We start from the raw sequence: 20,299 nt of genomic DNA on the forward strand, positions 1-20,299 counted from the left end.
GCCGGGGGGAGGGGGGGTGTTTCAAATTAGGCTGTTCGGGGAAGCTTTTAGGTCAGCAGGGGAAAAGGGGGCGGGTGGGGGGGGGGCGAGAAAGTGAAAGACAGAAACTGCGATTTAAACAAAAGCTCTGACAAGGCTGCAGTGGGAGAAATCCAAAGTGAGAGAGAAGGATGGCGTGAGAGGACCCAAGCTGGAAAGTACCAGAGCGAGAACGACTATTTTTTTTTGGGCGATGTCAGTGGGACGCTGAAGAGGAAGGAAGGGGGACAGCGGCGCGCAACAACGCACTCGGTGTCAAAGACCCCGCCACAAGGCACCGACGAGGAAACTTTGCCTTTCACTGACTGACACAGAAAGGCCCGTCTGTCTGTCTGTCTGTCTTCTCTGTGGGTGGGGGTGGGGGGGGGGGTGGCGGGGGAGACTCATGTGAGGGATTGCTGCCAACCAGAGAAATGGAGAAGTGTCCATTTTCTGAAAGATAAAAGGATGTCACTGCCAGGTGAGCATGTTTATGTGTTTATGACTAGCGATGCAGTGTGGATGCAACTTTCTACGAAATCATGTACGAAAGATTCATGTTTTTCACCTTGGTGCAAAGTAAGCAAGGAGGCACGAGTGGTTTTGAAAACTAATCTCATCTAGCCCGTCGATCTCACAGTGCAGAGGTGCAGGGTTTGATTCTGGCTCTGGCCTCCCTGTGTAAACTTTGCATGTTCTCCCCCGGGCCTGCGTGGGTTTTCTTCGGGTACTCCGGTTTCCTCCCACATTCCAAAAATATGCATGGCAGGTCTAATGGGACATTCGAAATTGTCCCTAGGTGTGATTGTGAACGCAAATGGTTGTTCCTCTATGGGTGCCCTGCGATTGGCTGACGACCAGTTCAAGGTGTACCCAGTTTATTGCTTGTAGCCCGCCACCTATGAGCCTCGTGAGGTGAAAGCGGACGGAATATATGAATGGCTATATATATATATATATATATATATATCTTCCGAACCGCTTCATCCTCACTAGGGTCGCGGGGGGTGCTGGAGCCTATCCCAGCTGTCTTCGGGCAGTAGGCGGGGGACACCCCGAATTGGTTGCCAGCCAATCGCAGGGCACACAGAGACAAACAACCATGCATGCCCACACTCACACCTAGGGACAATTTAGAGTGTCCGATCAGCCTGCCATGCATGTTTTTGGAATGTGGAAGGAAACCGGAGCACCCGGAGAAAACCCACACAAGCCCGGGGAGAACATGCAAACTCCACACAGGGAGGCCGGAGCTGGAATCGAACCCGAACACCTCTGCACTGTGAAGTCGACGTGCTAACCACTGGACTACCGGGCCGCCATGTAATTATGTATGTATATAATGTATGTATTTATATATATACTCTATATATATGTGTGTGTGTGTGTGTGTGTATATATAACGTGTATATATATATGTATACAGTATGTATGAAGCATTCAAAAAATGTTTTACTCAGTTAAGTCAAGAAACGATTGCGCTTTCATGTGCTTATGACTACACGCTTCTTCCGTGCACAACCTTTTGTGATCGTGCAGGGGTTCCATATTATATCATGTTGTCAGTAATTTTTTGCCCAATTGTGGTGCAAGGTGAAAAAATAAAAATCTCCACGGATAATAACATGATGTAAAATCAAAACACACAAAAAAGAGAGAATTTATCTCAATTTTAAATTATTTAAACAATTTGTGGTTAGTTGCTGTCTCAACTGAATTTCCTGTCTGGGGATCATGATAGGATTGTGTTATTTTAGCTTGCATCGTCAACCACGGCCAAGCTCTTGATTGATTTGAGATCTGTTATAAGGTGCAAAAAAACGGGCAGTTCTGACATGGCGGATTGTGAACTAGGGAGCGGCCATGATGCTCCACATTCAGAGAAGCAAGTCATTCCACTTCTCTGAACTAAGATAAGAAGAACGTTTTAATTGGTGTTGTCAGTTCCATTTGTGGTGAAAGCATTCCTTAAAAAAAAAACAACAAGCTTCTGACGTCAGTGTAATCTTTAAAAAAAGATTCGAAAAGACAGCGTGTGAGTGGTTTTGCCACCTCTGGTTATTCCGCTGAACAAGGTGACAAACCACAAAAAGTTTCCAGACATTGATGCGAGTCTGTTTTTCATTTGTTCACTTCCAGTTTTGCTCTTGCTATCACTCTTGACTGTCCAATGTGGTGGATGTGACTGGGAGGTGGTGAAGAACGTTAAGACGGCTATCGACGCAAACCCGACCGGATTTGTAAGTCTAAGGCATCGCATATGGCACGGGTGTCACATTTGTCATGTTGGTTACGGCGCAACCAAACTACCCAAGTTTGAAACGACAAATCAACAGCAAGGTCAAACCGATTTCTATCGGGTGTACGTCTCTCACCCGGTACTGATATGTGGTGTGACATCATTCAAGAATGCAATGATTTCAATTGTCGACGGGTTAGCGCGTCAGCCTCGCAGTGCAGAGGTGCAGGGTTCGATTCCGGCTTCGGCCTTGCGATGTGGAGTTTGCATATTCTCCGCCATGCCTGCGTGGGTTTTCTCCGGGTACTTTGCTTTCCTTCCACATTCCAAAAACATGCATGGAAGGCTAGTAAAGCCTTTCGAGCACTTTAAAAAAAAAAAAAAAAGTGCTCCGATGGGGGAAAAAAAGCTTCCCCGTATGCGATCGTATGGAAAACAAATGTTTGCCCAAAATAAACGATGTCATGCCGACAAAGCGGAACAATTGATCAACTGCAACCTGGTGATGTAAGCGCATGACAAAGCCTCCTGAAAATAACAACAACTACACCCGAGCGCCAGCGTCCCATTTGCCATCTTTCTCTTTTTCTCTTTTCAGCGCACTGTCTTCCCCAAAGATTACTATGTGTTGCACCACTACGCCAAAAGCATGTTGTGTGACACGGATCCGGTGAGTCCCGTTCGCCGTTACCAGACGCCGACTGAAATTGAGCACGTCCTGTGGAGATTTGCGGCGTGTTTTTGCCCACCAAACACTAACTTGTTGTTGTGCCATTTGTCCCCCGCAGTGTTGCGTGTTCCCCGCCGCGATCGTTCTCCTCGAATCCTGGAATGTACTTTTGAGAAACCTCTGGGATGAGCATCTCAATCACTCTTTGATCTTCGACCTGAAGCAGACACTGGATATCATCATCAGAAAGAATAAAAACACAGAGGTGGGGTTTGAAATTTTATCGGTTATTGCCATGGATTATGAGTTGGGCTTCCCAAATAATTTAACGCACCGCAAAGTGTGTCACCATAAACATTTGTAAATCCTTTCCACCCTTTGCTATTTGGAAATTTCAAGCCGGGGATTTGTATGGTTCTGACACTAAGATAATTTATCGATGTGCGTATTGCTACTTTTCAGATTAGCTTCTCCACATTGACTTGAAATGCTTTCAATAACAGTCCTCGCGTTGGTGAAGTTTCAAGGCACTTGTTTTTTTTTTTTTTTACATTTCAAAAATGGTCTGAGAACAAATTCATTCATCGTTGCACACGGGGCAAAGTGTAACTTTTTGTATTGTCATATAAAACGGTGACTCCTTTTCAGCCTTTGCCTCTGGGAAATTTCAAGTCACAAATGTTTGTGGGTCTGCGTCTCACACTAAAATAATTTGTTGCCGTGCGCAACTGCGTATGATGCTGCTTTTGATAAGGCCTGCTCAAGTCTGGAAAAAAATGAAAGAAGAACAATACTTGACCACTGGCCACTCAGCAATGCCACCCGTCTGCTGTATTTGTCTGCTGTAGAGGTTGCGGGAGGAGATGGATCCGTCCCAGTTTTCCCCGCTCTTCTCCTCTCCCGAGGAGCTCCTCAAGCTCACCTCGGAGTTGTTCACCCAGTGGCTGGAGGTCGGATGCTCGCCCTCCATGGAAGTCTGCGAGCCCCCTACTCTGCCTCCCGCGGCCGAGAAGAAGGAGGACAGTCCGTCCAGGGTCCGACTCCTGACCACCCGGGCCATCAGCAGCAGCATGGAGGAGGCCGAGCTGGCCCGGATGAGAGACTTGACCCAGGCCTCGTCCAGCCGCGGCCCTGCCTCCCTCTCCGTGCATCCCGCCTCTGCGTGGAGCCTCCTCCTGTTCAGACTCTACCAGTGGTTGTTGCCATAGGAACCTAAAAGGATCTTTTCTTTTTAAGCCAACGATGCACACAAAATGCAAGACATTTCCTGGCACTGAATGATTGTTTCCTTTCTATTTGTGGTGTGTTGTGAGGCAGTATGCTGGTGTTATCATATGAAGTGACATGCGCAGGTTGCATTTTTTTAACGTCCAAATTATTTTTATTGTTATTTTTTTGTTACGTTCACTGCCCTGATAGTGCAAAAAACATTTAAAGCAGAAGCGAGATTTGGTACCTGGTCATTCAGTGGGGTCTTACTTTAATCCACCCCTTAATACCGCAACTTCAAGTCACACATCGTAGAAGCTGTCAGTACTATATCAAATTGCAAGTAGAGTTCTGTTCAGAGTCAGTATTTATCCGAGAGATGCCCAAAAGAAAAATGCAATAAAATACATCATATTCACCAGCGTTGCTGATTATCCAATGTATTCATGTGTACAGATTGCTACAGACATGTTTCGCTAGTCTAAGTTGGCTGTGACAAGTTTTGCGCCTACCAACCAAACAGGATGGAAAAGGCAACATTTCATGGGCCAGCACTACTGATTCTGAATAGATTGACATGGCAACATGTCGACGCTGAAATCTGATTGGACAAAACAATCCAACATACACATATGCTACATAGACGTTCTATGTTTGCAATGACGTCAGACTATTTCATGGGACAAATTTAGGTTGTAAATGTATGCCGGTGGTTCTGTTAGCGTTTCTTCCTTGAACGTTCTCCAGTGGTATGAACACAGCTTACATATAGAGCATAGTACAGTACTCGCCTGCCTAAGTAGGACAAAGTCCAGCTAGCTAAACTTTTGGCTAACAAGAGGTATATGCCCACCAAGCCGATGCACACTAAGCCTTCGCGTGTGTCTGATGTGGAATCTGTCACATTTGTTTACATTGACTGTTTTCATAACTGTAAGATATGACGTCTACGGACTTTTACTTTTGTATAAAAATGTGAATTAAAGCCATTGAGATATGTTTGTGCTGTGTTTTTTTCAGGAACGAGGCGTGTCAAAGTACAATGGACCCTGTGAAAGGCAAACCGCGGAGAACCATTTGAATATTAACGCGGCTGACTTGACTGGATACGCGTATCATTCATTCCGTTACTGAGCTCGTAAATAATTTACTTGTATCTTAAATTATTAGAGGTTCTTGTGGCTTTGGCTTCTTGCCGTTTGCAAACTTGTCGACTGATTTTGTCACGGTCATATTCTACTGAAAAAAAATCTTTGATCCATTCTGTATTTTTCGGTTTGGAATTTTAATTCTGTCAAATATCGGAATCCTCGGTCCTACAAAAAAAGCCAAAAATACAACATAAATATACATTGCTGCCTTCACTGTCGCTTGGTTGAATTTTTTTCCTTTTGTGTTGCAAGCCGAACTTTGGGTACGAGCGAGCGTCGGATACTCCAGCAAGTTCGAGCGATGCGAAACAACAAAAACAAAAACGGTGCATTTCCCCCCAATTACTGAACATGGCAAAACAGTCAAATGAACCCAAAATGCCAACCCGGCTCCAGATCCTGATGTCACGAGGCCACGCCCCTTGAAGGCACTCGTGGACCGACACAAGAATTCAACATTGTCTGCAAGTTAACACTTTCTGAAACCGTTTTTTGTTTTACATTCCTTTCTTATTTTTTTTTTCATATTTATGTTATACAATACAGTGCTATTTCCAAAAGATAACGGAACTAAAACAATTGTGGCGGCCATTTCAATTCATTTCAAAGAGTACGTTTAGTTACAAGGAGGATCATGGAACAAATTAACCCCTTAAGCCATGGTACCAATGTTGTTATTGTTCCATATGAATAACGTGCTCCATGACGGCTATCTTTTGAAGTTTATTTGTCAAATAAATTGAATGCAGCTAATTTTCTTTGCTGAACCCCTTCTGGGACATTGGACTCCACTGTCCTCCCCTTGTTCATTGTTCTGTCTTTGAGTAAACAGGCCTGCGGGAGAATGACAGAGCCAGAATGTGGTTGGAGTTACGGTGGCCTGCCCTGTGCCAGTGCTTCATTTGGTTTATTTGTTTACCGTTTTCCCAAATTGTAAAGGTTTGTGAATGATTTGACATGCTAGCTTCCAGGACACAAAGTCCACGTCTATCCATGCTGAAAAAAAGTCCTTCCGAGATAAAAATAGTTTCACGGCTCTTTTTTTTCTAACATTGGGAAAGACAAATAAATCTGCCAAAAAAAAAATCACAACCCAGAGAGGAATGTGTTGTGGATGAGACTTTTTGTGTGAGTGTCAGGATCTTCACGTGAAAGGAACTTGCAGCTGCATTTTAAACGCGAGTACTTGCCCCTGCTTGTATACACCCACACGTGAAATGTGCACCCTTGTCCTGACAAAACCCCTCCTTGTTGTTTCGCAAGCCTTACAATGCAAAAGGCATGTTGCCGTGGACACTGTGGGAGCTAACAGTGCATTGATTTGTTTTGGTTTTTGGCCAAGGACGGGTCAGACAAATTACAACATCAGACTAAATATAATCAATTTAGCGCGGGGAAACTAAACTGCTGAGGGAGAGACTCTTGGTGTTGTTTAAAGTCCGGCCCGGGGCCGTTTTTCATTGGCCGGGAGGTATTGTGAAGATTTGATCTTTTTTTTTTGTTTGTTTGTTTTTGAAGCATTACTTTTATATTTCATTCATAAAAGAATGGATGGTAAACAGCAAAAATACATGTATAATTGATGTCCATGACAAATATGGCTCGAAATAAGCGTTTTCGCATTGGTGTTCGCGAGGCAAAACTTGCATTTTGCGGCAACAAAAAGGATTGAATAGCAAAACTGAGAATTAACTGCCAAGACATCCTGTAAAGCTTTGCTGGGCTGGACACAGTCACGGGTAGTCGGAGATAGAGGCAAGCTTGATTCTACTTGCGCTGCAACAGCTGGGTAGTAGCAAGCTTTGACTGGCTACTTGATCAGCTAGCATAGGTGTCAAACTCAGGTCCTGGAGGGCAGGATCAATGTCAGGCTTCCGCAGAGCTTGCCGATGATCTGATCATTTGAATCAGGTGTGTTGCAACAGGGAGACTTGGAAAACATGCAGGACAGCGGCCCTCCAGGACCTGAGTTTGACATCTATGAGCGAGAAACACTCCGAAATTTCTGACAAGTTCTTATTCTCATTTTGATTTTGAAGTTCTCAAAAAACATTACAGTATCATGTAAATTTGTGTTTCAAATGACCCCATCTGAAAATGTTGTTAGACAAGAAAATGATTTGCTGCTAAACAGGCTGCGAATTTAAGAAATAAAAACAGTTGATGATATAAAAAAAAGAAGACACAAGTAAAATCATTATATTGTCGTATTTTTATTGTTTAATAAACTCCTACTTCAAATTCCTGGGATCAACCTCTATAGAATACTCCTCAAAATTAGAAAACTTCTCATTGAATGACGTCATCGATGAGAAAATCTGCTCCGCAAATAAATCAAATTATTTGAGACTTGATAAATGTTTGGGGTCAAAAAACCCACAAAACAAAACATGCACACACGTATCTCTGCGTCTCCATGAGTACATTCGCTAGCACGTCAGAATTATTAATGTCCCTTACAAGAAAGAGTAACTGATAAATATCAGTTACATTTTCGGACGGGACATAAATAAGCCTCTTTATGACCGCCAGTCTCTTTTTTTAGTTTATTACCGCCAGTCATTCGTGTACTTCGGGACCAGCTGAGTTCCCGTAAATGAGGAGTGGGAGACAATTAGGTGGGAGTGAAACCAGAAAGGAGGGGGGGGGGGGTGATGACGGCGAGGGGAAGGAGGAGGGGCTTAACGCACGTGACCAGAAGTGTGTATTCTTCTTCGTCTTTTTCTACGTCTTCTTCTTCTTCGTCTTCTTCTTCATCGCCAACATGTCCGCCTCCAACGAAGACACGTTTGCCGAGGAAGCGGACGGCATGGAGGATCAGGAGCAGGACGAGGCCGCCAGCGACGACGATGAGGGAGTCGACATGGAGGAGGGCGAAGGAGCGGACGGAGACGGCGACAAAAAAGTTTACGTGCCCGGAATAGAACCGCTTAAACCAGGAGAGGAGCTGCAGATGGACCAGTCTGCCTACCGCATGTACCACGAGTGTCAAACAGGCGAGTGGGAGACAAGAAAACTCCAAGGGAATGTTGTCTAGTGTTGGAATAATACATTCGTTTTGTGTGCGAAGAAGAACGCGAATGTTGGTCACAGTACACTCGAAAAAATTGGGATATTCTGCTGTCAGGTGACGCTGTTCATTGACTCAGTAATTGCTTCCCTCCAACAAGAGCTTAGATCCAGACCAGAATGTTTTGAAGGATGTCCACTATGCCTTTCAGTGACTCTTCTAGTCTCATTGTTGATGACAGTCTCAACTCAGTGGCCACGTCCATCAATAATTTGGCAGTTGTATGTCCAAATGTAAATAGCATGATAAAGAGGAGTGTTTTTATGCCAATTGCAATTGAACCACGAAATGGAGTGGTCGATTAAAACCCAATTGTGAACTATTGCCACTATTATTCCATTATTTTTTTCATTTTCATTCTGGTTAAAAACATTCAGTTCATTCACAACATCTGGGAAGCATTTATTTAGCACATTCTTCAAAATACCAATTTTTGTCACAATTCCACGTTTTCCATTTAAAAAAACAAAACAGTAAATTCAGATGGTTTGCAAATTTAACAAATCCTTCTGTAGTTCTGTGCTTTTCAATAATAATGAAAATGTCAAATGTATTGGAAAAGGGGAGGTTTCACATGACCCAAATTCCCATATGTTTTCAATGTTTCACAATTTGCATGATAAAATTCAAACCAACTATAAACTATTCTGCTCAGTCGGGGCGTGTTACCGTTTCTCACACTCTCCATGTTTCCACTTTTTCTGAATTCCAGATTTCTGCATTGAATTTTCCAACCAAACATATTTACGTCCTTCCACATTTTTGGCTGAATTACAACATGCCAATCGAAGGTCCTGCATGACATTTGCTTTCTGTCCCCCCCCCCCCCCCCCCCCATTTGATTTGCTATTTTGCAACATGTTAGCATAACTATTAATATTTGTGCAATTAGAAACAATATTGTACTCTGAGTGTTTTTTTGGGGAATTCCTGCATTTTTGTGTCCACTTCAATTTCTACAAAAATGTAATTCTCCAATTTTCCATCCAATACGAGCAGGCGCGCCATGTTTGAGCTTCGACGTCTTGACAGACACTGATGGAGACGGCAGGAAAGAGTTCCCTCTGTCCATGTTGCTGTGTGCGGGCACACAGGCTGACACCGCCATGGCCAACAGGTTGGTGTTGCCTCATGCGCACAACACAAACAAGCCGAAACTCACTTGGCGAGCTCGCTTGCACGCGGCGGGCAAACGGGCAAGTCGCTCTGCGTGTTGCTGTTTGAAATTATTTCATACAGAATGCCTCCATTTCCTTGCACAAGGTGCTCGGCAAAAGTGCGAGACGTAGGTGGGGCCAAACGTGCCGTGAAAGCCCCTCGGCACCTTCTGAAGGCCAACAAATGTCCCTCTTGTGAGCTCAACCCAACAGAGCGTGTTTTGACTCACCAGAGTCAAAAGAGAAATCGGGAAGAGCCACTCGTGATCAGCCAATGAAGGCTCGCTAAAGTATCTGGTTTGGAAATGTCGGTGGACTCCACACTTGCTGCTTTCTATGACTGCAAAGTATTGAAACAATTGTTAAGATGTTGTATGATGTTGTTGCTTGTGTCCAAAATAGCCCTTAGAGGTGCATAAAATGGTCCTTCCTAAATGGTAAATGGCCTAATTGTGTGAAAACTCTGAAATCAGTGAATCATGCATGGTATGTACCAGGAGTCAAACACAAGCCCCCCTCGAGTAGTATTTAAAACAACTGCTGCCGAGATACACTTCCGATGTATCTAATCTCCAACGTGGAGGATCGGAGTTTGGCCATCTCTGCTCTCAATGAATCTCGATTGATGCGGCTCTCCATATTTCATCTCCCAAGTTCCGGGCTCAGTCATGTGGCGGTTTGCTTCATTTCCGTAAGTTTTACTTTTCGCAGCCGACAAGAGTTGGCAAAGCGGCAGAAGCACAGATGGAAACAATAACTCATTTGAATGATGGCTTCGCTGGGCTCTCGTTTATTGTTCTTGTCATCCGTTTTTTTGCTCTCCCCCGCTCAAAGAGCATCTGCAACGGCAGAAAGAGGAGGGGGAAAAAATCAGGCCATGTTTTTGACTTCCCCTGCAGACTTCTGGTCATGCGCATGCACAATCTTCACGGGACAGAGAAAGAAAAGGAGCAAGAGGATGAAAGCAGCGATGAAGAAAGTGACGAGGAGGAGGAGGAGGAGGAGGGGGATGAAAGTAAAAAGCCGCTGTTGGAGCTGGCCATGATGCCTCATTTTGGAGGCATCAACAGAGTTCGAGTATGTTGGCTCTTGATCCAAACTGGAAGATTTCCTGCGGCAGGAAGTTCCATTTTTTTCCCCTTTGGTTTTGCTATCAGGTGACCCGGCGTGGAGACCAGTCACTGGCCGCCGTCTGGTCCGAGAAGGGACAGGTGGAAATATTTGATCTGCGGCCTCAACTGGAGGCCGTCCACAGTTCTGCGGCCATGGCGACGTTCACGCGGCAGCAGAAGGAAGCCGCGGCGCTCTTCAGCTTCTCGGGTCATATGACAGAAGGCTTTGCAATTGACTGGTCGCCCATGGTTCCTGGTAAGAACTTTTCACTTTGCTGCTAACACTGACATCTTGACTTCCGAATTTTTTCTCTTCCCCCGACTTTTGAGTTTATCAAGTTAGGAGCTGTCACTTTCTCTTCGTTTTGTGAAGTGAAAAAAAAAAAAGAGCAATTGAGGCACCATCATGCCTTTGCGCATAGGCAAGGAGAGAAACAGTTGCTAAACCTTTCAATCGAGGTAGCAGAGTAATTCTTGATCTTTTGTTTTTTTTAATGAAAGCCTGTAAACCGCGGTCAAGATTCTGTGATCTTCAGTGACGTGAGTCACTGCAAGCTCGCCGTCGTGTGCCCGCACTCGCAGGTCGCCTCGTCAGCGGCGACAGCAAGAAGAACATCCACGTGTGGGAGCCTCAGGAGGGCGGAGCCTCCTGGCGGGTCGACCAGCGGCCTTTCAGCTCTCACGGCAAGTCCGTCGAGGACCTGCAGTGGTCGCCCACTGAAGCTACGGTACTCGCCCCCCCCCCCCCCCCCCCCCCCCGCCCCCTAAACCGGGAGATGTGCAACTTCAAATATTACAGATGGCCGACTTCTGGCAAGACCTGAGTTCATTGTTGTCGTCCGTTCCAGGTTTTTGCGTCATGCTCAGTGGATCAGTCCATCCGTGTTTGGGATATTAGAGCCCCGCCAAACTCCATGCTGTCAGCCAACCGAGCCCACGAGTCGGACATCAACGTCATCAGCTGGAACCGAGCGGAACCGTTCCTCCTCTCGGGAGGGGACGACGGGCTTCTCAAAGTGTGGGACCTTCGGCAGTTCAAGGTAACTAACGCTTTGGCTGCGACAATTAGTCATCGTCGCTTCTGGCCATCGTGACCGGCAACTCTATTTGTGAGTGTGAGTCACAACAGCACCGTCGAGCGTTACCGCGGTAACCGTGTCGAGGGCTTCAAAGTGCGACGTCATCGGATGACTGTGTGGGTTTTCTTCATCATGCTGTCATTGATTACTTCGGGAGAAGTGTGAATAGGATTTTTTTTCCCCTTTTGCATGAAGATTAGGACCGATGAGTGTATATATCAATATTAGTTTGTCAATTTGAATATCATTTATTTATTATTATTAGCAGTGTATTGCTTCAATGATGTTTCCCGTTCTGGAGATAATCCACATAAAAAGTTATTTGGTAAATTGGTGTCTTTGAGGAATAAAATAAAATACGTATCCAATGAAAATCCAAATTTACATCCCAAACGGAACACAAACTTGATCCGGCCTAATCCGAGATGACGCATTTGGTCGCAATGTAACATGTCAGATCCGATGTACTTGATCAAATTGCTTGAGAAAAACGCATCCTAACACAGCGTTTGGAGCCGCAATGTAAAAGCAACATCGAATCCAGATCTAATCCGAAATGTGCTGTCTTGTTGTGAAATTGTGATGTTGTAACGTCAAACCAAGCGTAATGCAGGTCCGATTCGGGACCAATTGAATTTTTCAAATCCGAGCCAATGTAAAAGTTTGGTGTGTGCACTTTTCGGTTGTAAAATGGAACGCAATCCTGATCCGATCTGGATTGAGCAGCTGGCAGTAATGTGCACAAAATACAATCAGCCCATCGGATCAGGTTTGGACAGACTTTACTTATTCGGGGTGGAGAATTCACTATTTAGGAGCTCTAGTTTGATCGTTTAAATTTGATTTGTCCTTTTTTATTTTTATAAGTGTTCAGAATTCGAGAAAGCAATCCGTTTTCCCCAATCGAAACTAATCTTCTTCCTCATCAGACGGGGCGGCCCGTGGCCAACTTCAAGCAGCACTGCGCCCCCATCACCTCGGTGGAGTGGAACCCGGCCGACTCGAGCGTGTTCGCCGCGTCCGGGGCGGATGACGTGGTCAGCCAGTGGGATCTGTCGGTGGAGTCGTGCGACGCGGGCGCCCGGCCGGAGGGCATGAAAGCCCTGCCCCCGCAGCTGCTCTTTCTGCACCAGGGCCAGTCGGAGATCAAGGAGATCCACTGGCACCCGCAGATTCCCGGCGTGATGATCTCCACGGCGCTGTCGGGATTCAACGTGTTCAGGACCATATCCGTGTAGTGTGTTGCCACCGCCGCGTGCTTCGTGTGTGTGAAATACAGAATTCCCTAATGTACCTGGTCCCTGAGGAACACCTCTTTTCATACTTCCGGGTGGCAAAAGCGCTCTCCGTAGGCACCGATTGTAAGATAAGCAAACCTTTTATACATGTACCCCCCCTCCCAAAAAAAAAAAAAAAACACACACACACACATATATATATACACACACGGAGGAATATTCACAGGAGTCGGTCACTTTTGTGCCACCTGGAAGAATTGCATCTGTTATTTTCAAACGGGACATGATCTATCGTGAATGTTATTTTATTTTGACGGATGCAAGCAAATGTAGCTGCCCTGTATGAGCTTTTCTACTAAAGTTTTAGTCTGTGTAATTTCCATGCTGGCTGTTTTATGAACTATTTCATGCTTAAAATCCAATATGGACTAGAATTCGAAATTCAATTAATCGTTTGGAGACGTTGTTTGACTTCAAATTCTCCAAATCTGATTTTAGCCTCTCAACAGTCATTGTTCTCTGATTTCGAGTCCTTCAAGAAAGCAGACGAATCATTTTGCGTTTAATCACAAGACATTTGAGAACATCTGCTTTTTTTTTTTTTTTTTTTGGAAAACAATGACTCGAGCAGTTGAAAAAGAATGGCAAGTCCATCAATCCCTCTCGTGTGATATTGCTTAATTGTTGATAACTTTTTTTTAAATCACCCAATTCCAAATAATCAGCAAAGATAGAATAATTAGTGGGGAAAAATGGTTTTGTGGTCTCATTAATGCAAATATTTTAAAGTCAGAATCGATTCTAAAGATGCGAAGTGACAACCTCATGATGAAGCTGCTCTTCTTTATGAACAAATGAACCAAGCTTGCACTTACTTAAAATCCCAAATAGTTTTGTTTTATTGTTCCACTGTAAACCACAAGACATTAAATGCCAGCATGCTCAATGGATAAACACTTTACACTCTCCATTTTACAGCATGGGGGGGGGGGGGGGGTAAAAAAAAAAAAGACTCAATATTTGATTGTATCAGCATTTGTCCCATTTTTCCAGCCCTGCAGCCCAAAGAGGAAAAAGCTTTGGTAGTGGATGAAAACATGTACGCACGCACACACACACACAAAAACTACTCTGCACTTCGATCTAACGAGATCTGATCCAGAGAACGTCACATTTTCAAGACATGGAATGTTTACGCGTTCACAAAATCTGCCCCGACGACGTTCTGAGAGAATGACAGACATTGGAGACATAAACATGCAAAGGTAGAAAACAAAAACAAAAAAAAAGACGGTACAATGTTTGCTCAATTTAAGGCACTTAAAAACATGGATGGCACATTTGGTGAAAGATGAATTACGTTGAGATTAAAAGGCCTCCGGGTGAATTGGGGTGGAGAAGAAAGTGCTACATCTTTTTCACTGTCGGAAAAACAAATGCTGCTTGTCATGAAACGAGTCTTTGGCATGTCTGTTACAGTTGTCGATAGGACAATGTCTTTTTTCTTTTTTTTTCTCCCAGCAGAGAAGACCGTCTTCACACTGAACAGCTTGTAGAAAAAAAAAAATCAAGTTTGAATCCATCAGTTTGTAATGTGAATTAAGACGTGCACTAACTCACAAAAAGTTGAGGGGCATTTGACGTTCAAGTAAAACTTTGAGGGCGAACCTAAAATGCCCTAGAGCGGGGTGCCCAAGTCCGGTTCTGGAGCGCCCCCATCCAGCAAGTTTTACATGGTTCCCTCCTCCAACACCACTGATTCCAATGATCACCAGGAAGCGGACTTGAGCAATCCCGCTCCAGAACATTTACAGCTGATCTAAATTTGACTTCTTGACTTTCAAATTCACATTTTGAACATTTCGCTACTTTTAGCGCAATTCAATCCCACGCAGTCCCGTCAAGATTTTTGTGCACTCCAGGTTCGTCCTGAAATTCTACCTGAAAGCCCGACACCTGTAACTCTCTGTACGTGGCGATTAATACACGCTTGGTAGTAAACGGGCCTATAGTCCAATTTCATCATCAAACTCGTCTTCAAAGGTATAACCTCGCCCTCCTTCCTCTTCCTCCGAGTCAGTCTCCGAGTGGCTGCTGCCGACCCTCCTCCGGTCCAGCGAGCTCACTCCTTCGTAATCGGAGCTATGAGACGAAGCCGGGCTGGGAGGCAGATCTTTCTGGTTGGCCGGCTCCGCTTCAACCCGCATCCCCCTCGTCGGACTCTCCGTCGGGTCCTCCTCCTGGAAGTCGAACCCTTGAGCCTCTTCCTCCTCGGAGGGCTGGCGGATGATCTCTTCCCGCTTGTCGCTGAATCTCACTTTGGGTCGCAGCCCCTTGGACTTGATCCCTTCTGATGTTCTGCCTTCGCCCATCTGGTTCTCATCCAGGTTCTTCCCGTTAAGCTCGTTGTGCCTGTTTACGACGGACATCTCCATAATTTCCACTGGGGACGCAGCGCTTTTGGGACCAAAGACATCTTTGTTGGAGTCCAGTCCCATTCCATCCATCACCCCTAGTACGTCTCCCAGCATGGAAGGGCCCAGATCTAGATCCAAATCCAGCGCGAACGACGACACCGACTCGGAGTAATCGAGCTCATCGCTTTGGAGACTCCCCGTAGGCTCTTGAAACACATCATTGTGATTTACAGATGACGGGTAGTCCGCGGACGAAGAACCTGGACTCCCCGGGTCGGAGGTGGGCGGGCTTGGACCCAGCGTGGACAGGAAGGAGGTGTCCCCAAAGGCGTCGCCACCTCTGCCAATGTGCATGGTGTGGCGGAAGTCACCCAGAGGGGCTGAGATCATGGTGGGGTCCAAGCGGGAAGCCCGGGTTGATTTGTGGAGTGGCATAACTGCCAAAAAGATTGAACACACTACATTTAAGGCAGTGAAAAAGTTACCGCGCGGTGCGAAATGGATACGGCGCAGGAAGATAATACTCTTGATTAAAAAGCAAACAGTGTTGTGCAAGAGGGTGGAGGGCCAATGATTGCTGCTATGACGAAGGCCATGCTGAGGCTTGTACTTGAACACACTCAGCGCATATTTTTGTCTGCCCTCGGGGGTTGCATGGGGAGCAAAACAAGACTACATTACTTTAACAGTCAAATTACCCAGCGTGCAAGCTTTTGCGAGGTTCTACATCGCCCCACACAAAAACAAAGACCACCTAAATAGTCAAATAAAAATTCGGTAAATATCAGATAGATAGAAGGATAGATAGATAGATGGATAGATAGATAGATAGATAGATAGATAGATAGATAGATAGATGGATAGATGGATAGATGGATAGATAGATAGATAGATAGATAGATAGATAGATAGATAGATAAATGCCTTATGCGTCCACTGAGTGCAATTAAATATTAACTTGGCCAACTACAAGTAAATAATTTACTCGTATTGCATTACTTGGTTTAAGAAGGGGAACGTGGCATTCTCGGCGTTATCCCACCAAACGTATCCACACTCAAATCGGAATCAGAGTTCTCCAAAGTCTTCAATATGCTCTGTATTAACTTTCAAGCTAGCAGCCGCAACGCTCCTCGCCAATCGGCATGCTCGTCGCGCGCCACACAAAAAAACACGTGAAGTTTTGACCGTAAAATAACTTACTTAGAATAAGGATCGAATTCTGCTGTTTGCTTCACCCTCTCTCGTACGTAGATGCGACTTTCTTTCACATCTGGATATTTGTTTCCCCTCTCGACTTTCGGGTGTCTTTTTCCCCTTCGTTCTTCTTTTCCCTCGCCGTCGTTTTTTTTTTCTTCTTCCAAAGGGATGGGCGCTAGCCGAGGAAGTGACGCGACATGGGGAGTTGGAATCCAACGTTTACCCCCTCAAAATTTCACAGCTACCATTTACACAACGTTTTCTTTGACCTCCACGCGGTTCGGGGATAACAACAATTTGTGGTGTCGGGACTTAACTTTTACTCTTATCCAAGTGCTTCTCTCGGCGCTGGCTCTAGGGAGAAGCGAGCTATTATTTTATTTTCCAAATAGGTGTAAGCATAGGATAATAATTGTCACAAATTTATCAAGTGTTCTAAATTGTGAGTATTCCCCCCGTCGTCATCAATGGCTTTTTTTTTCTTCCTCTGGAATGAGAAAAGGGGCCGATCTTTACAGCATGGATGGTTTTGGGGGTTTTGACTCAAAATAAACCGAAAGTCACCACACTTAAAAAAAACTGAAGTCAAAGTTACACAAACCAATGAAAACCCTTGGCTGGAAGTGTTTTTGGACAATGAGATGACATAGAGGGGAAAAGCTGCATCAGACTTTGGCTGCACACACGCGCGCAGTTGACGGTGACAGCTGGTTCTGGGTTTTCTTGTGGGATTTGAGGGATAAGGAGTAAATGAGTGCAAGATGTACCTCTAAAGTGACAGCAAAGCCGTGAACCTTGCTGTGAATTCAATGCAACTGAGTTAACGTTCTGCCTTTGAGGTCAAGGTGTAATTGTGAACCTGACGATGAAAAGATACTGTATTCATCCCTCTTTGGGGGAAATTGTATTTAATAGGGTACCCACCCATCTATTACTTTTTTTTTGTTGGAATTCTAGATTATAAACAAACACCACCTATTGACATTGTCCATCTATTTTCCAGATCATTTCTCACAGTGAGCGAGATGGAGCCCTTGCCGATTGAAAAGATTCAAGGTACAGCCAGGAGTAGTCTTCAGACTGTCGCAGTATTTATAACGTATAATTTTATTTTATTTTGAAATCTCTCGGGATACTGAAAAAATGTGTGACATTTGAGTATGAAGTCACTGTAATTATTGTGCTGTTTCAACAATGCAGTCAAGGAAGTCAGTCAGCCGCAGCTGTCGTTGAACATACTGTACTATTGAAAATGCCACTTACCGTACGTAGTGTGCATGGAGAATAGTTCACATATCATCAGTCATACATCATTAAAATAATGGTTAAAAAAAGACACATGACTTTGGGTCAACATTATTACAGTGCATCTGCTTGATGTATTAACATTTGTAATTATTGGCATGAGTTTGGACTTGAATCAAATGCCCACCGATTGTAAAATTCCCACTCTTGATGAATGTCCGGAATATATCTCATTCAGCTTCCTTCCAAAGGGTAAAAAAAAAAAGGTAACAATGGTTGTGGGTGAGTCATTGTTTCAGAGAGGTCGTGACAAATGGTCAACATATTTGCGTGATGAGACGAGACAACGATGGGAAGAAATTACTCATTGCAGATGAAGATTGTGGTGTCCACTGACGGATGAACAAACTAGGAAGGTATAATATCGTGCCACTTCTACATCAGAATAGTAGTTTTAATGAGACAGTTTATACCCATCAGAAACTTGGAAATTAAATACCAAGGATAAAAATATCACCAATGTGGATGAGAAGGAGAGAGGGAATAGCAGAGAGGAAATGACTCACCTTTCGGTAACTCGCTAGTGCTTGCACACGCTTACGCGCACACACATCCTTTTTGGAAACAATCATCATGATGACAACATTTCCGTCTAAGTCCCCCTGCCCCCTTATATTCTACTATGAAAAAAATCTCAATCGTCTCCAAGCGTTTCTGTGTGCGACTGGAATGTTGCATCATTCCAAATGATTACAACAGATGATGTGGTCACTGGCGTCTTGAAGTCTCTACACTGTCGCTCATCAGTAAATTATGCGAAGATTTTGGTTAGGGCTGAGCATGATCCTTGTCAATTAGGTACAATTGATTCGTCTTGTCCTAATGCAGTTGAGGCAAAATGGAGTTTGCTTTTATGAAAAAAAAAAAACCACACACAATGTAAGAGCACGCTGGAGTAGTTCAGAATCTCTATTGAGCTAATAACGCGACAAAATTAAAAATAAATAAATAAACATCATCACATCTACCGTAGATAGTCACTATTAAACGTGCATATGTGCAGTTTGCTTTTGATGTATTGCAGTTGGCTGTCACAAGTTTTTCTCTGACGAACCAATCAGACGACGGAAAATGTTGACATCAGCGCTCTTGACCTGTGACGACACATTTGAAATCTGATTGGTTCAACAAACAGTTCACTTGATAATATAATTATGCCAAGTACCTTTTCTCCATCCCGTATTGTATCATGCACGGATTTTGTACATTGTTCCGTCAGATTGTTTTGGTTATCTTTTGTCCAGAGACTGAGTGGAGGAACTGGATGTTCTGCAATTAAAGGCCATCAGCCGATGTGGCCACGGGCGAGAATCGATGTTTGCGTGCAAATGGGAAGGCCACAATATCGGTTGAGAGTATGGAGGACGGAGCATACCCTGATGTCACATGTCCTGCCTCCAGCTGCATGATGTACACACGGTGGTGGCGCGCGTCCTCATAGGGGTTACTTTTAGGTGACCTGGCCTAGAAGTGATCCCCAGCTGATTTTAGGATGCATAGACGGAAAAAAATACCCCCCCCCCTTTTAGACATAGTTTTTGATCATGACAACAAATTAAATAAAGTGGAATATTATTCACAGTGGGGATTTTACTTTACTAGGCCATTTGTAGTAAGCCATTAGACATAGGCTTTGATTCTCTCCTCTTTCATTTCAAACTGCTTCAAACAACAAAGCGTGTGACGGAAAAGTGGTTAGGACTGCACGACTGTCCGTGTTTTATGTTATGTGTTGTGTTTATTATTTTACTTATGTTAACTGTTTTGTTAAGCGCTTTGTTACAGCTGCCGCTGTTGTGAAAGCGCTATATAAATCAGCATGTATTGTATTGTATTGCATAAGTTAAAGTTCCTTCATCAACTGTGGAAAAATATAATGATGTCTCCATCCATTAAATTCTATAGTGCTAGTGAGCTGAAGTCTGTTCCCGCTGACTGGGTGAGAAGCAGGGCCCTAGGTTGGACTGGTCGCCAGTACAATCAAGGACAAGGTACATATGGACAAACATTCACATCTGTGAATAACTGTTATAAAAAAGTGTTATATCAATCTAACTTGCATGTCTTTGAAAGAAGAGAAAACCCACACAAACATGGGGAGAATATGCAAACTCCAGGAAGGACTGAGACGAGAATTGAACCCAGAAAATAAATCATTGCAGCAAACAGTTCTGTTAAATAGCCTAGGGCGTGTCCTGCCCACACACAGCAGCCAATAACATTGGAGATGGGCGTGTCATGCCTAGAAATGTCGAGGGAATCATGGAATTCGATTTATGGAGCGTTTTTTTTTTACATCAATCTTTATTACTGTATAGCAAAAAACAAGCACAATATACTATGTTAATTAAATAAACATTTGAAACACGAAGTATACTTGTGTACAACGTAGAGAAAAACAACAACAATGACAGAGGTTTCATATACATTTCAC

At 44.2% G+C, this 20,299-nt stretch overlaps 3 protein-coding genes across 3 annotated transcripts; 2 read left to right on the plus strand and 1 right to left on the minus strand.

Moving 5' to 3' along the window:
• Positions 1–406: 406 nt before the first annotated feature.
• On the plus strand, positions 407–5,135 carry LOC147204344 (uncharacterized). Its single transcript, XM_086114496.1, has 5 exons — positions 407–499; positions 2,158–2,258; positions 2,856–2,927; positions 3,046–3,192; positions 3,776–5,135. Exons 1-5 carry the CDS (start codon positions 487–489, stop codon positions 4,133–4,135), a joined length of 693 nt encoding a protein of 230 aa, XP_085970622.1. The 5' UTR covers positions 407–486; the 3' UTR covers positions 4,136–5,135.
• A 2,864-nt stretch (positions 5,136–7,999) lies between these two features.
• grwd1 (glutamate-rich WD repeat containing 1) lies at positions 8,000–13,323 on the plus strand. The gene is made up of 7 exons (XM_086113810.1): positions 8,000–8,283; positions 9,357–9,474; positions 10,414–10,591; positions 10,672–10,882; positions 11,209–11,354; positions 11,475–11,666; positions 12,635–13,323. Exons 1-7 carry the CDS (start codon positions 8,052–8,054, stop codon positions 12,941–12,943), a joined length of 1,386 nt encoding a protein of 461 aa, XP_085969936.1. The 5' UTR covers positions 8,000–8,051; the 3' UTR covers positions 12,944–13,323.
• A 495-nt stretch (positions 13,324–13,818) lies between these two features.
• Positions 13,819–16,724, minus strand: cdc42ep5 (CDC42 effector protein (Rho GTPase binding) 5). The gene is made up of 2 exons (XM_086113811.1): positions 16,564–16,724; positions 13,819–15,797 (listed from the first exon to the last, which is right to left on the minus strand). Exon 2 carries the CDS (start codon positions 15,793–15,795, stop codon positions 14,950–14,952), a length of 846 nt encoding a protein of 281 aa, XP_085969937.1. The 5' UTR covers positions 15,796–15,797; positions 16,564–16,724; the 3' UTR covers positions 13,819–14,949.
• Between the last annotated feature and the right edge of the window lie 3,575 nt (positions 16,725–20,299).

The sequence above is a fragment of the Hippocampus guttulatus genome, chromosome 6 (assembly GCF_054856545.1).
Source record: "Hippocampus guttulatus isolate MCC_2025c chromosome 6, RoL_Hgut_1.0, whole genome shotgun sequence".
Taxonomy (NCBI): Eukaryota; Metazoa; Chordata; class Actinopteri; order Syngnathiformes; family Syngnathidae; genus Hippocampus; species Hippocampus guttulatus.